At 37.7% G+C, this 15,516-nt stretch overlaps 1 protein-coding gene across 1 annotated transcript in view; it reads left to right on the top strand.

Annotated features, from left to right (window-relative positions):
- sorl1 (sortilin-related receptor, L(DLR class) A repeats containing) overlaps nucleotides 1–15,516 on the top strand; it is a 137,599-nt gene that overhangs the window by 60,697 nt on the left and 61,386 nt on the right. The window contains exon 7 of the mRNA XM_017436024.3: nucleotides 11,916–12,017. Within this exon, the coding sequence (XP_017291513.3) occupies nucleotides 11,916–12,017 (102 nt within the window). The remainder of the gene's footprint in view (nucleotides 1–11,915; nucleotides 12,018–15,516) is intronic.

Raw genomic sequence — 15,516 nt, 5'->3', positions numbered from 1 at the left:
GAAGATAATAGAGTCTGTTGTCATTTGATACTGTTACGTCGTAACAGGTACATAAATATTACTGCACTAAAATGCAGCAGATCTCATTTGTGAAAGTTCAGTTAAATGTCACTTCGAAATAAAGCTTGAAAAAAGTAAGAAATTGGATTATTTTTTCAAATTTTTCAGAGAATAACTGACAACGTACGTAATTGGGGTATATCGTGATATATATCGTTATTGTGATATAAAATTATCCATGTCGTGATATAGGATTTTTTCCATATTGCCCAGCACTAGACTGCAGTGTTGACTGTAAGCAACAGGGTTGGTACACAGTCTTAAAGTATGAAAAGAATGGATTTATGTGTGTTTTTCAGATTTGGATTAATACGTTAAATAAAAAAGGTTATGGGTATGGAAAATCACGTTTTTCTATACTCTTTTCCTATTTTCATTTTCTAAAAGATAAAAGATGACTTTCCAAAAACAAATTGCTCAAACATGCAGGGTCCTTCAAACATTGCTTTGTGTGAATTGCATTATGTAAATCTGGCTAAGTGTAAAAAAGATAGAAGTAATTTATCACCAATATACTGTATGCAACTGGTCAAAGTTTGCCCAGCCCTAATGTATATATTAATTTATTTTACTTTGGTTTTTATTTTTCAGTTAAACCAGAACCCTGTGATTAAGAGCATAGGAAAATATCTAATAAACAAGATTGTTTTTTTTCCTAAATGTCGTTCTATGTTATTAATCTTTGTACGTGGTCTGTTCTAATGTTATTTAGAGCAAGCAGAAAATTAAACTGACCTGGCTGGATACATTCTGAACAGGTCACCAATCCACATAGCAATCATCTGAACCTTTCATGTCAATTTACACAGAATGATTGTACTTGACTGAATTAACTAAAAACTGAAAAACAATGTAGTCTGATTTTTTTTTTTTAATTTAATTTTTTTTTTTGGAAATGTGACCCTGAAACAGTGACTTTATAGGTAAAGTTTTCAGATTCCCTTTTGTCTATGAAGTGTATGTTTTAGTTTTTATACTCAATTTAACACTTGGTTCAAATTATAAAAACATGTTTGTGTAAGATATACATTCTGGCTGTCATCACATTTGCTAACCATTAAAGTCCAGTCAACTGTGAAGGGATATTCTGTCTAATAATCAGCAATAGTTAACAGTCATAGAGCATGGAGTATGGAAACAAAGGCAAAAGTGGTTTATAAAACAAGTCGCTCTAAAACAATATACTTGTGTGAAAGAATGCTACATCTATCCTTGAACAGTTAATACATACAGGTGTACTGCAGTTTGCTTAGTGCAAGGCGCTTTCATCCCTCTGTGGCCCTTAGTACACATTAAGAAGATGCCATTTTAGTTTTTACTTTTTTCAATCATACACTGGTTGACATTAATTCATTATTAAGCTAAAGGAACACAGAACTGACAGAGCAATGTGCTGTCTCAAGCTAGCTAGCAGGTTGTTTGCTTTGGGTCTCTAAAGCATTTATTACTGGAAAAATAATCGCCAAGCAACATTTTTTTGCCATAGTCTTTACAATGACAGGATTTTGGGTTATGTATTTGTCAATCTTTCTCAGCATCAAAAGTTATTCATACCTCATGCATTTTGAAGCTTTTGATATGAAATGGCCCTACGACTGAACAAAAAAGAACTATCAATAAAAACATAAAAGAAGAGCTACTATGAGGACCTGGACAACAATACACATAAAAATTGATTTTTTTCAGGAATAGCGAAACTTGAAAAAATGTGTTGAGAAATATTGCAGGACGCCGTGAGAGAGTTGGTCGGCAGCCAGCTGCTGCCAGTGTACAGGTCCTATTTGAAAGTAATGAGGACTTTATTTTTGATATACATCATCCTTAGTGTTTTGCCCTTAACCCTGACTAAATCTCAATTCACAACTTAACCCTAAACATGATCCCTAACACAAAAATGACATTTCACCTCATTAGACCCGGGCTTTGGCCCACATAAGAACTACTAGTCTTGACAAGGTAGTTGTCCTTAGGCACTTTCACAAAACCTTTAAAGCCAGGACTTAAACACCTTCTGGCTGCCTAAATGTGATTTTTGAATGAGCCAAGGCAGTATGGGGAATTAAAGTCAACTAGGGCTGCAACAACGAATCGATAAAATTCGATAATTAAAAGCGTTGGCAACAAAATTCATTATCGATATGTGTCGTGTCGCGCAATTTATGCATCACTAATGTTGTCGCGGAAACGGTGATGTCACCTGCAGCGCGTTTGCTGAACAAACTCCGTCCCAAATATAAGTCATTGCGCCGTCCGCTCCGTAAAACAAAACAAAACAAAAAAACCTCCGTCCTCTCCATATGATGATGAAGAAGCTACAGCTCCTCTTCCTCACTGGAAACTTTCTTTCTGCTACTCCATTACCGTTTGGGGGGACATGTTTTACTCACTGCAGGTTAGAATCTGCTGAATAGGGTTTTGTGTTTAGTCTTAAAGTTGTTCAGCAGCAGAACTAGCTCTGTGAGCTCTGTTAGCAGCAGTTAGCATACAGGAAACTGCACGCTGCTTTCAGCGCCACCCGGTGTCATCACAAAGTAATGTTTAGTCATGGGTCGATCACTGTATGCAAGTGAAGAGTGAGGCAACATTTAACTAAATTTACATCTACTTATTTTTGTAAATAATTGTTTTAATGGTACTTGTAGTGTGTGTGTTTAATTGATTTAGTTGTAAGTTTTTTAGAGATGTGAAACACGGGTGGTAAATAAGCTATTGTTGTTTTCTGCTTGAGAGCTAAGTATATAAAGTGATTTATTTAAAAATAAGAAAGTAGCAAAAGTTTTACATCAACCTACTCCTTTACATACAGATAACTTTTTTATGTGTGCCAAATTGAATGACTGAATGAATGAATGAATTCCAAGACGACCGATTAATCGAGAAAATAATCGCCCGATTAATCGATTATTGAAATTATCGTTAGTTGCAGCCCTAAAGTCAACCTACCCTTAATACACCTATATGCCACAAAGTGAGGTAGTAACAGAGCTGAAACGATTGACGTGAAAAGGTAAGCCAGCTTTGCATCTCAGTAATGTGATGAAGTTATGGCATGGTTTGTGTGACCACCTGGTTGCGAGATTAAAAAACAACAGCTTTATTACCACACCACATCAATGCAACTGAGTTCAGCTCCGAGTCTCATTTGGTTCTATGATGCTCACCTTGTTTCTGAAAGCTCACGTCTGTGCAGGAAATGGCTGGCTCCATCTGTGATTTGTGACTGGTCAGAGGCAGCTTAAAGACTGTCTTTCTTGTATTTATTGCTCATCAGATGGGGGCGAATGATTCTTTAATTTTATTTACTCTGTTTCTTAGGTAATGAAATATTACAAGTGCTTAGTCAGTATTAAGTAAGTTTTAGATACCTAAAGAGAGCGAAATTAAGAAGATTCCCTAACTCCAGTGTTACTGAGGAACTGACTGCTTAAAGGACTTAAAAATCCTCAGTCTTTCTAACCATCAACAGGAGCTTGGGAAGATAACCTGTGGAAGGAGATGTAAAGAGGATGTTGATTACGCTAACAGTTATCTGGTTTCCGTAGTACCCCACATTTAGTCCACAGATTGTATACAAAGACTTCTGAGACAGGCATAGAGCAAAACAGGAAGTGGCAACTGAAGCAGGATTTATTCTTCTCATCAAAGACACAGACTATAGTGGCTCCTGAAGCACTTGCTTACTTGCAGTTTCTCAGAACAGTTGAGGTCAGTGAATCTATCAGACTGTTTATAAACCTGAGCAGTGTCCCCCTCTGTTGCTGTTTACAGCTACAGTACATAGCCACATAGACTAAGAGAAGTACTGTGTATTGAAATAAATTGTTCAGACGGTGTGCAGTTTCAAGGCCATCTTTTCTACTTTCCCAACCCCCATCTCCTCCATTTATCTTTTTGCTTTTTGTGTGATAGACTACCAAGTATTGTGGGGTGGTTAACACAAGTCGGTTCTATTATGTTTTCTTTCTTTTTTTCCTTTTCTTTTTTTAGTGATTTTGAATTTCCCATTGATGATTCTTTTTGTGGAGGAAAAAAGAAGAACAAGAAATGAGACAAAGTTATTATCCTTTTCCTGTTTCATGTTAAAGATTCCTGACAAATGGCCTTACATTTGACTCTAAAGGTGGCATTTTACTGGGCTGTGAGTAATTGGCGAATGGCATTTGTGAAGGAGTCTCCCGAATGTCTCAAGAATGTCTTGTGACTGTCTTTATATCTTCATTTCAAAAGTTTACTCTAACAGATTGAATCGTAGCTGGTAAGGTGGGTACAAAGCAGGCCAAGGTTGTGCAATGTGGGCAGAGGTGGACATTAAAATAATGTGCACGGCCAAGAATACAGTTCTGCACGTTGTGCTTGTGAAAATAGGCTGGGGTTTTAAAACCCATCCGCTCAAAGCCACACGACTCACTGGTCACTTGGTGGCAAACACAGTTCAATGAAACTGCAGCTGAAAATTTGCATATTTTCTTGTAATTTTCCTGCAATTTAATTGATTTCTTTTTCACAAATTAGTCTCCCAAAAGTTGTAGTTCAGTGAGATACCACTTTGAGTTGGCCATGATATACAGAGATTATGTCTAACAAGGTTAAGTCAGGTCTTCTAGACGAATACTTCTTCAAAATACTTCTTCAGTCTGCGGAACTACAAGCAAACTCAGCCTTATAAGCAGCACCTTTACATACTGAATCAACCAGATGCTGGTGACACCCAAAACTCGTTGTTCACATGCAAAAGAGGACCATCAGCCTAACGACTGATTGTTAGGGCCCTGATGGTCGCTTGCTGTTCACAGAGGGGTGAGTGATACTCGCAATCACAACATTGTAGGATGTGGACAGTTGGACACGGAGGCGTCCTTCACAAAGATGACTTCCTCTCAAACCAGCATTACTCTCTATCAAGGATGTGCACATCTTCATCTCTGAAAGGGTGACCGCTGCCTTGCTGAAGAGAGTAAACTGCAGAGTCCAGACCTGATGATGTTGCCCTTCTATGCTGGGCCATCCTTTTGGCCAGTGGCTGCTTTGTTTCCCTAATGTATAACTGATTGTAATCAGTTAACATATTAACTGAGTCAAAAGCTGAAAACACCCGAGTGGTTTTGTCAATATTCAGAATTACCAAAAGATATAGTATTTTTTATTTGTCATTAAGAATTTCTACAAAAACATCTTTTATGACTATATTTTTACTGATGTTCACTTCAAAACAGGTTTCAGTTCAGCTTTAAGGTTGTCTTTGTGCTGAAAAGGGACATAATGTCAATTTATAGCATGTTTTCTTTATTTCCAATTGGATGCTTCTGTTGTTGGAATTCAAACTGCAGCATTTTATTATATATCTGTTAGTCCACCCTACAAATATCACCACCAGCCACCACTGAATAACATCGTCTGTATATTTCTCTTTTCACTGTTTACCACAGAGATGAAGCTGAACTCTGTTTATGCCTAAAACATCTGATGATGAGAAATACTTTGCTGTTAAATTTTATCTTTAAATTGTGGTGTACTCTGATATACATGTAATGAAATTCATCTTGAATTAAAACATTTCCTGAACATTAAGAGTTCAGCCTGAAGCCTGTGGTGCAGACAGTGAACAGAGCCACATACACAGTGTTAGTTTGACAGAAAAAAGGAGAAACAATGTAGGGAAAGTAAAAGACTATTCTTTATTGTATTCAGAAGCATTCAGCAAACCTCAGGAGGGTCAGAACCCTATCACATATCTTTACAGAACAAACTGCTTTGCTTTCAGGGCAGTTCATGCTTTGGAATATTTTATATTCTTGCAGGAAAATGACAGGCACACCTGTATATAACTATTAACATAAATACCGAAAAACCTCAGGGACTACAGGCACAAAGGAAAATACAATGCTTCTATAAGGCACCCATCTGAATAACAGCTTTACTTGAGGTGCACTGGGCTGCTGGATCATGAATATGTAACTGATGATCCCTCGGATAAAGGCTGGTTTAACGCACAAAAAAGCCTCAATGCTTAAACTGAATGACGTTCTGATAGCATTCAGCTGTGCAGCTTTTAAGTGAAACAAGCAGATGGCACTCGAGACGTGGCTTGTAACATTTCAAGCTTTTCCCTGTGTTAATTCAGGTACCTTTCAATATAATAAAATGTATGCCATAGGGGAAAATATGAACATGAGCTTTGCTTCTTGGCTAGTTTGTAACAAATGTCACCTTGTGGCTGTTTGTTGTTTGGAATTTGGGCTCTCGCAAGAGGCTAGAAATAATGTGTTTGGATTTGACTGCTACTTGAGAGGCTTGGGTTTATCCTCAGAGAAATTGTGTAATTCAGCACATATACTAACTGCTGTAGCAAAGCTTTGTGTTTGAGGAAGTTGTTTTTTATGAAGGTTCTACCTGGATGTAGATACTATGGTGGGTCCACTGGTGTGGCAGTAGGTTCACGTGTTAGTAACATATTGACGGGGAGACAGCAAAATAATTTAGTAGAAATTTTGCAGTACTTATCTTTAATGTTTTGTTGCAGTAAATATGAGGTTATGGTCTTACATTTCATTTATAAATAGAAGGTTGAGGTTATGTTCACAATATAAACATACAGCATCTTTCACAAATAATTTGGGAAACGGGGTCCCTGTATTTGTTTTTGCTAAAGGTGGTATCTCACTGGGCTGTGGCTGTTGGAGACTAGTTGGTGACTCAAAATTGCAGGAAAGCTGTGAGAAAATAGGCAGATTTTCAGTTGCAGTCTCACTGAAGTATGGGTATTTGTGACCAAGTGACCACCAAGCTGGGTGGCCACAATTTAAACAGTGAGTTTTTGAAAGTCGCTGCCTATTTTTGTGTGCACAGCTTGCTGAACTGAATTCTTGGCTGTGCACATTTTATTGTCCACCTTCACCCACATCTTACCTTTTCAGCCACCCCTACACGCAACTGTTTGGAGACTAGTTTAGCAATTCTTGTTGTGGTTAACAAATTTTTCAGACTAAATACAAAGTTGCTGTGTGTCATCATCGATCTTCTCTCAGTAAAAAAAACCTGTTTGTTGTTGTTTCATCTCGTGACTGGGTGGTCCCACAGGCCATACATCACCACTTGATCACATTACTGAGTCACAAAGGCAGCTTACTTTTTCACATGTTGATCATTTCTACCTGACTTTATGGCATAAAGACGCATTAGGGGTGAGTTTACTTCAACCCCCGTCTCCATTCAGAAATCACAGAGGTGACAAGAAGGTGTCTAAGTCCCAGCCTGAGATATCTGGTGAAAGAACCTTCTGTGTTTAGTCTGATGGTATTGATTTAATTTTTACAGACCTTATAACCAATGTTTCGTTCTCCACAAACTAAACACACTGCTTTGCCACAGACTTCCATAATCAAATACTTAAAGGTCAAACAGTTGTCAAAAATTTGATGTTCTGTATCATTCTTTGTATTTTTACTTTGCCACTCAAATCTCTCTCAAACTCTACTTCCCAGTGGAGAGACTCCTTAAGCTGCATGTAAATATCCACCTGTGTTAAAAATAGAAGTACTGTAAAAGTTGGTTTAAAAATAAAAACAGAGATTTTAGTCATTGTCCTGTGTTAAGACTCAGTCTACCGCTGACTCTTTGACTTAATATTTTTTTATTCATCCAAGGAGATATTTGTTCTGCTTTCTACTCTCATTCTTATATCTTCTTCTTTCATTATCTATTATGTACTACCCGCATTTTGATATAATATGTATTTTAGTTAGAAGTACCCATAAAAATATAAATTTGTGGTAACTACTTAAATGTCTGCAGTTGTAGGGTCCTTCGATGTTTGTTAGATGAAGAAAAAGTGCTTGCGTGTGTAGAATAAGAAGCCCCGTGTGGATGAGTGTGTGGTTGAGAAACACACTGTAGGACGCTTGTAGGACCCAGCCAAGGTTGATAAGGAGATATACAAAAGAGATTTACCATTATACAGCAGAGATACTGTTGAGAAACCATGTTTTTAGTATTCACTCCTTTCAGAGGAATCTCACCTCACCACTTAGTTTCTCTCACTGGATCTTTGATGCTGCAGAAAAGATGGACACACAAAACAGACCAGAGGTTTAATTATCAATCCTACATTTATTTAAACATTCAGCTAAATGGAGACAACAACTCACCAACAAGAAGAAACGGCAACCCGTTCCCAGTTGTGTCTGAGGTGATTCCCCTTTCACCACCTTTTTATACCATGACCCAAGACCAGGGTTTTCTGCACACAATCAGCTGCAGCAACTTGACGACCTGCTGAAGAGCAGAGAAACAACTAGAACATGCAGGATAGGGGCCTTATGGGACCAGGATTGAACACCACTGGTGTAGGGAGAAATCTAGGCATAGCCATCTGCAGATACTTCTGGACAATTGATGAAGAGCTCAGAGACTGTAAGAGAGCTTAAGGTTTGGTGGTTGCAACTCCTTTTAAAATGCTTGAGATGAGGTGGCTGATGAGAATTCCTCCTAGATGCCTCCCAGTAGAGACACATCCTGCTGGTATCATGAAGCAGGATAAACTTCACTTTGTTTAAGAAGGTGTTTGTAGTGGGAATGCATATTCATGTCATGGACAGGAAAACTTTGCTGTGACAACTCAATTTTGTTTAATTTTATAGTAACTGCACATAAACACCAGAGGTATGAATCTTTCAGAACAGTTAGTTACTTTTCACTGAACAGTTTTCAGACCTAATTGCTTTTGTGGCTGGACAATAGGAATGTGTGCAGACTAATGTATTCCATTCCAAACATTTGTCATTATTACTATCACCCGGGCATCCCTCATTTCTCATTTCAGGGATTTGAGAGTTTAGTGAGGATCAGTTTGAGGCAACATGAGCTCATTGTGGAATGTGCAGCTCACTCTGAGTTGACATTTAAGGAGAATTTGTGGTTTCTCTGGAAAAATATATCATTACTGTACCACTTACATGTGAAAGAAGATGTAGTCTTGTCCAATTTTCCTCTTGACTCAAAGTAAACTGACCTGAAAACATGAAGTATTGTGGGTGACAGAGGAAAACTACATTTATTTCCAAGACAACAGTTGACTTGAAATGAATTAGCCTTTTTTTCATGTTTCATGGGCACAGAAATATTGAACCATATTTCACAAAAAAAAACAAAAAAAAAACAGCATACAGAGCTGCCTATTTATAAGGCGGTCTATCATTAGTTCACTACAGGCTGTAGACAAGACAAGGCTGAGTCAAAATGCAACTTGTTAGTGTACATTCTCAGTCATCCAGGACATATCAAATCCTAAAGCTGGATTCATATTCCCCAAGAAGTAAAGAAATCTGCTCTTTCTGACACAGTCATGAGACCAAAATTACCAATATTTTGTTCTCCTAGGAACTCTGGGAGCATGTTCTCATCATAAGGTCTGGGCAGAGCTCTTTCCCTCTCAGGGGTTTGCGTCAAATATTGTGTGATTGGCCAGAAAGGAGAAGTGGGTGGGGTGTTAATTCAGCCATGCTGTTCCATGAGCTGATTGGGAACCAGCATGGCTGTGGTCACGTTAGCTTCTGGGATCCAATATTCACAGTGTGACTGCTAATTCTTCCTGGCCAGAGGCTGGCATGTTTTGTATGGTTGCTGCTGAATGGACGGCTGTACTCAACCATCTTAAAAACAACGGCCAACATTCTGAAATAAGATGTTGTCATCCTACTCCACCAACTGAAAAGCTTCCATCTCTCTGATTGTTACTGTGTTGTAACAACACATATCAAAGTGATTTCCAAGTCATGCGGCTGCTGTGTTTCTGTCGTGGTCCTACAATGGCACACTGCCGGGAGATTTGCAATGCGGTTTTTCTTGGAGTATGAAGTGTCCTCGCAGAAAAGAACATTTTTCTGCTATATCAGAAAGAGCAGATTTCTTAACTTCTCATAGAATACCATATTTTCCAAACTATAAGGCGCACTTAAAAGCCTTCAGTTTTTTCAAAAAACGACAGCGCGCCTTAAAATCCAGAGTGCCCTTTACATATATGTAAGAAGTCTTGATGTTTTAGTACGACTTTGGTAAACTACAAAGCCGCATCGCTTGCAGACCTGAGCGAGCGATGTAGGCGTTTATACTTGCTTATGTCAGTTGCTGTATTCTTCTGTGAGTTTTGAACCATTGGATTATCTTTGTAATCTCTCATAGAGGGATCATATAAATGCCTGGGTTTCCCCGATTGCCAGCCGACGTTGATTTAGTAAAAAAAAAAAAGATTAAAGTTGACAGGAAAATTGAAAATATGGCTATTTATTATGTGATATTGTAAGATCTTTGTGCCAAATATTTACACAACTACAGTTTTACGAAAAAGCGCTTTTGAAATACTTTTTTAAACAAAAATACAATTAAAATAAATACAAATTGTTTGCACCTAATTTGAATCCTAATTTAAGTCACATTTACAAATAAATAACAAATGAAAAAGTGCAAACAAGGCACCAACACGTCTCACATCAGGGCCAAAGAATAACAACAGAAAACTGAAAAACAGAGAGATGCTGTACTGTACTTTTTGTGGCACAGGCTGCATGTTGGATCAGTACACAAAACATATCTAATGCTGAATTTAATAGCATCATTTTACTGGTAAACATGGATAATATTTTCACTCAGCACAAAACATGCTTACCATATTCGGTCTTGTAAAGCCACCAGCTGAATTTCAGCTCAACTAGCCATTTTTGGTTAAACCCGCTTGTTTATTGCTGTGGCTCCAGCGACGTGCTAACTCCAGCGGTAGCTGAAGATGGCTCGGCCTCAAGGCTCATTAGAGTCCGGTAGGGCTCCGCGAACAGCGCGCAGACCTGAGCGCGCGGTTGGTCCCAAGTTACTAGAAGGCGCACGACCATGCAATGAGACGCTGCGCGGTGCCTTCGTGCAGGGGCGAGGACAGCGCGATTGCGTCACTGTTGGCGCACGTAGCCTCATGCGGTGAGGTAGATAAAGGTAGCGGTTTTGGGGGTGCGGGGGAAAAAAACGTGTTAAAAAATGACATATTTATAATAAACAAGCGGAGCTTAGCCTGGTGGCCGGGTCACCAAAGCCTGGCAGCCCGCCAGGCTTATAATACACTTGGGAAACCCTGAATGCTGATACAGGTGAATCAGCTCCGCTAGAGCACCGAAATCGTCCATTTTGAATGGAGCAGGGAGCACTGTCCGTGCAAAAATTGGGAGGTGCACAACGATGCGCCTTATAGTCTGGTGCACTTTATATATAAAAAAAATAAAAAAAAATTGAAAATTGACCATTCATTGACAGTGCGTCTTATAATCCAGTGTGCCCTATAGTGTGAAAAATATGTTATATATTCAGTTTAAAGGTAACCGTTAAAATAAATGCATTCTTAAACAAGGCAAACATGACAACACGAGTGCATGCGTGTACATGTGCCGCTTTTGAAGAAATCTCAACTAGAGTCTCTAAAAAACAACCAAACTCTAGTCAAGATTTAAGATGAGGTTTTTGTACCTACTTCAGAGTGCTCACAGGTGACTTGGTGGTCTCTATCTCTATTCTCCTTCTTCATAGTCACTCAGTTTGTGAGGACGGTCTTCTCTTGGTAGATTTACACATCCCATATTCCTTCCATTTCTTAATGATGGATTTAACAAAATTTCTTGGGATATTTAGGGTCTTGGAAACCCTTTTATATCCATCCCCTGACTTGTACTTTTCAATAATCTTTTCTCTGAGTTGAATTAGGACAGTCACTTTAAAGGGGGTGAATATTTCTATATGCCTGGTTTAAGTAAAGTATTCTGTGAATGAGGAGTAGTGACTGTAAATGAGCTGTGCTGTCTCTGTGTCTGTGATCTCTCCAGAAATTGGTTGGCAGCCATGAACCTTCATCTGTTCAGCTCTGGGTCTCCTACAATCGACAGCCAATGAAGGCAGCCCGGTTTATGACTCGACATCCAATCACAGTGAGTGTTTACTTCATGCTCTACAACTTTACTGTTGATTTATTTCACTTTCTCTTCCAGATGGTTTCAAAACAGTTCACACCCTGACTTAAACACCTTCTATGGGTTGGTAAACAACTCACATTTGTTAGTAACCCACAGAAGGGACGGGTGAGTCATTGACATATGTGACTTCATCAACCCTTATACAATCAGATTAAAAAGAAAATTGCAGGATGTTTGCCTGGAAAATGATTCTTAACACAGAATAATTTTGCTGTGAGACAATCATTGCACACTGAGAGCACAATGGTGCATCACTGAAGCGCATCACTAAAACATAGGGTTTGTCAGGCTGAAGTGCACTGTAACAACACAGATGAGCTTTAATCAATCAATCAATCCTCTTTATTAGACACAATTATGGTCCATAAACAGACAGAACAATAAAAAATAGAATAAAATAAAAATAAAAATAAAATAAAAATTTAAAATAATCATTCACTGACATATAAACTAAAACGCCATTGATTCCACAAACTGGAGAAGAACCTCAATGAGCTTTGAAGAGGATTGATCAAAGTCTGAATGATGCTGTTTACAGAATCTGTTAATCTACACATACATCTGTGCATAATGTTTCGAAGTACAGCAGCGCAAGTTGGTACATTGGCATTCACAAACATCTGACTGGCACAGCTCCATTGCAGCACTCTAAGGAGCATCCTCATGCCATCATTATAAGCGACCTGAAATTTATTCATACTGCTTTTCCTGTAGCACCGCCACAGGTGGGCTGTATACATTGGAGTACAATATGCTTTAAAAAGTGCAATTTTAACAGATACTGAACACATGGAGAACTTCCGAAGAAGCATATTAGCTTGTACATATTGAATACAGTGCTGCCTGTGAATATCTCTATCGTCAGACAGTTCAGCGGTGATGTAATGTCCCAAATATTTGACCTCATCAGTGACCTGGAGGATGCTACCGGACAGGGTGAAGTCCGGGAAAGATAGTGTAATATCTTCTTTGCTTTTGACAATCATGATGTTGCTCTTTTTTGCATTATATTTAATATCATGTTGTAACCCATATTGAGAGCAAACTGCAGACTGGCACTGTATTGACAAAATAACACAAGATCATCAGCATACATCAAGTGGTTGATGGTTCTATTATCAACCCGACAGCCAGTCCTACATTGATTCAACAGCTTAGATAAATAATCCATATACAGTATAGGTTAAAAAGACATGGCAATAAGATGCTACCTTGTTGCACACCATTACCCATATAAAAAGAAGATGATAGAGAGTTTTACAGACATACTCTGGTGAGCATATCATTACACTAATATTCTTAGTAAACATTTTGAAACTCCTCTCCCATGTAATTTGTAAAACAATTTTTCATGATTAACTAATCAAATGCTTTTGATGCATCTATAAAACATAAAAATTGTAGTGTTATGTTTCTTGTATAGATCTAAGATTTCCTTGAGAGCAAAAATGCACATATCGGTGCCAAGTTTTGCTTTAAAACCAAACTGATTATCAGATGTGGCTATAAACGCCTCGATTCTGCTTAACAGAGCCCTCTCCAAAACTTTTGATAAAATACTGACCAAAGCTATGGGCCGATAGTTGTCTTTGCTGTTTATTTTACCAGCCTTAACTTTTACAATAGACACTAAAATCACAGACAGCATAGAATTTGGTAAAATGCCATGAATTAAAAACCCAGTGAAACAGATAGCCAACAAAGGAAAAATTTTCCTATTCGCACATTTTAAGTGCTCAGTAGATATCTTATCTGCACCATATGCCTTACTATTTTTCAGCTTCATAACAATATCACTAATTTTCTGTAAAGAAATAATAACATCTTCATGCGTATCTATGTTGTCCATCACAAAGGGATTACTCTTACTGCAATTAAACAGTTCATAATAATGTTTCTTCCATAAATTAATAATTTTGTCTGGTCCGGTTACACCATCAATGTTTGCTGGCAAGGATGTTTTTAAATTGACTTTTTTGATTTCTTTCCAAAATTCAAAAGGACTATTATGTTGTAATTTTCTTGCTAGTGACTCAGATTTAAGTGCATTTTCATTCCTCTTAATAAATTGTAAGGCATATTTAAAATTAGCATTTGATCTCTTCTTGTAGTCAAATACAGAACCATATTTAGGTTTGCCAGATTCAGCCCATAATTTGAAAGCCTTTCTGGCTCTTTAGCATAATCATTCCACCCTGGCTTTACTTTGTGCCTTTTAGTTTTATTTTAATAAGAAGGGATTCTACAATCTTCTCATACAGTGAGCACAACTCTTTGCCATGTTGTTCATTTTTACAGTTTATCTGAACATATAACTGCACTTTTTGGCAAAACAATATCATTCAACAAGATTTCAGAGTGGACGCAGAACACATTAAGATCCTGCTCAGTCAAATTATCCCAATATATTTTTTCTTCTTGTGTTCTTTAAAATATTAGCTTAACATATTTTTTTATTTTCTGGCCAGAATAGCCAATGTCTTGGGAAAAAAATTGCCAGACAATGGCTTTTTTTCACCCTGTTGTTTTTAATTTGACTAGATTTTGGGTCATATTTAGGTAGGGAAAGAGGCTGAAATTTTTCCATTAACCATTGTTGGTCCAACAACTGATGATTGGCGATATATTGGCACAGGTATCTTGAAGTTTTACTCATTTATTTCATTAATATTACAGAGCGGGCAAACCCCATTCTTTGTACAACTGTGATAGTAAGCTTTTTGTGGCCAAAAATAATACAAAGCCACTGATTTGAGATTACTTTGGTTTATAAACATAGTTACTCAAAACCTTTACAAGAAATAAGATTTACCTAATATACCAGATTGGTGCAACCAGCTCCAAGCTGATATTACAAGGTACAGGCTGCTTTATGGCGCTGAGAAGGAAACTGGTTAACTACAAACATAATGCCCTTATTGACACTGCACCCAATGAGATTTGGATCATGCAGGAAAGAATTCCTCACATAACGTACAACTAATGTTAGGTATCTTAACTTCATTAACCTTAATGCAGCAGAGAAAATTACAATTAAAACACAAGTCACTAAATCAAGCCTCATTGGCGTTGCCTCATGGTGCAAATTCAGAAAAGACAGACGTGTTTTCCGTAGGGTGCAAGAAAAAACCTGCCACGCTATTTTACTGATAATGGTAACAAAAATAAATTAAAAATAAACATTAGCAAGTTGTTTTAATCAACAAAGGAGTGATGATTACTGATTTAATGCTTCAATAACACAGCTGCCATTATGATAGACAGTGAGACCTAATTAGATTTATAACAAATATTTTTCTGACAATTTTTTTAAAATGATAAATTCATTGTTTACCAAAATTGTTGCTAATTCAAACATGCAAATTACACAGATCTTTCCTGAGCAGTAAAGCACAGCTCTGTCCTACAGCTGTTCATCAGACTGTGTGATGCCTGGAGGAATGTTTGAGGCTTA

The sequence above is a fragment of the Kryptolebias marmoratus genome, linkage group LG2 (genome assembly GCF_001649575.2).
Source record: "Kryptolebias marmoratus isolate JLee-2015 linkage group LG2, ASM164957v2, whole genome shotgun sequence".
In the NCBI taxonomy this organism is placed as follows: Eukaryota; Metazoa; Chordata; class Actinopteri; order Cyprinodontiformes; family Rivulidae; genus Kryptolebias; species Kryptolebias marmoratus.
The sequence above is the reverse complement of the archived record's forward strand: the minus strand, read 5'-3'. Positions and strand labels throughout refer to the sequence as shown.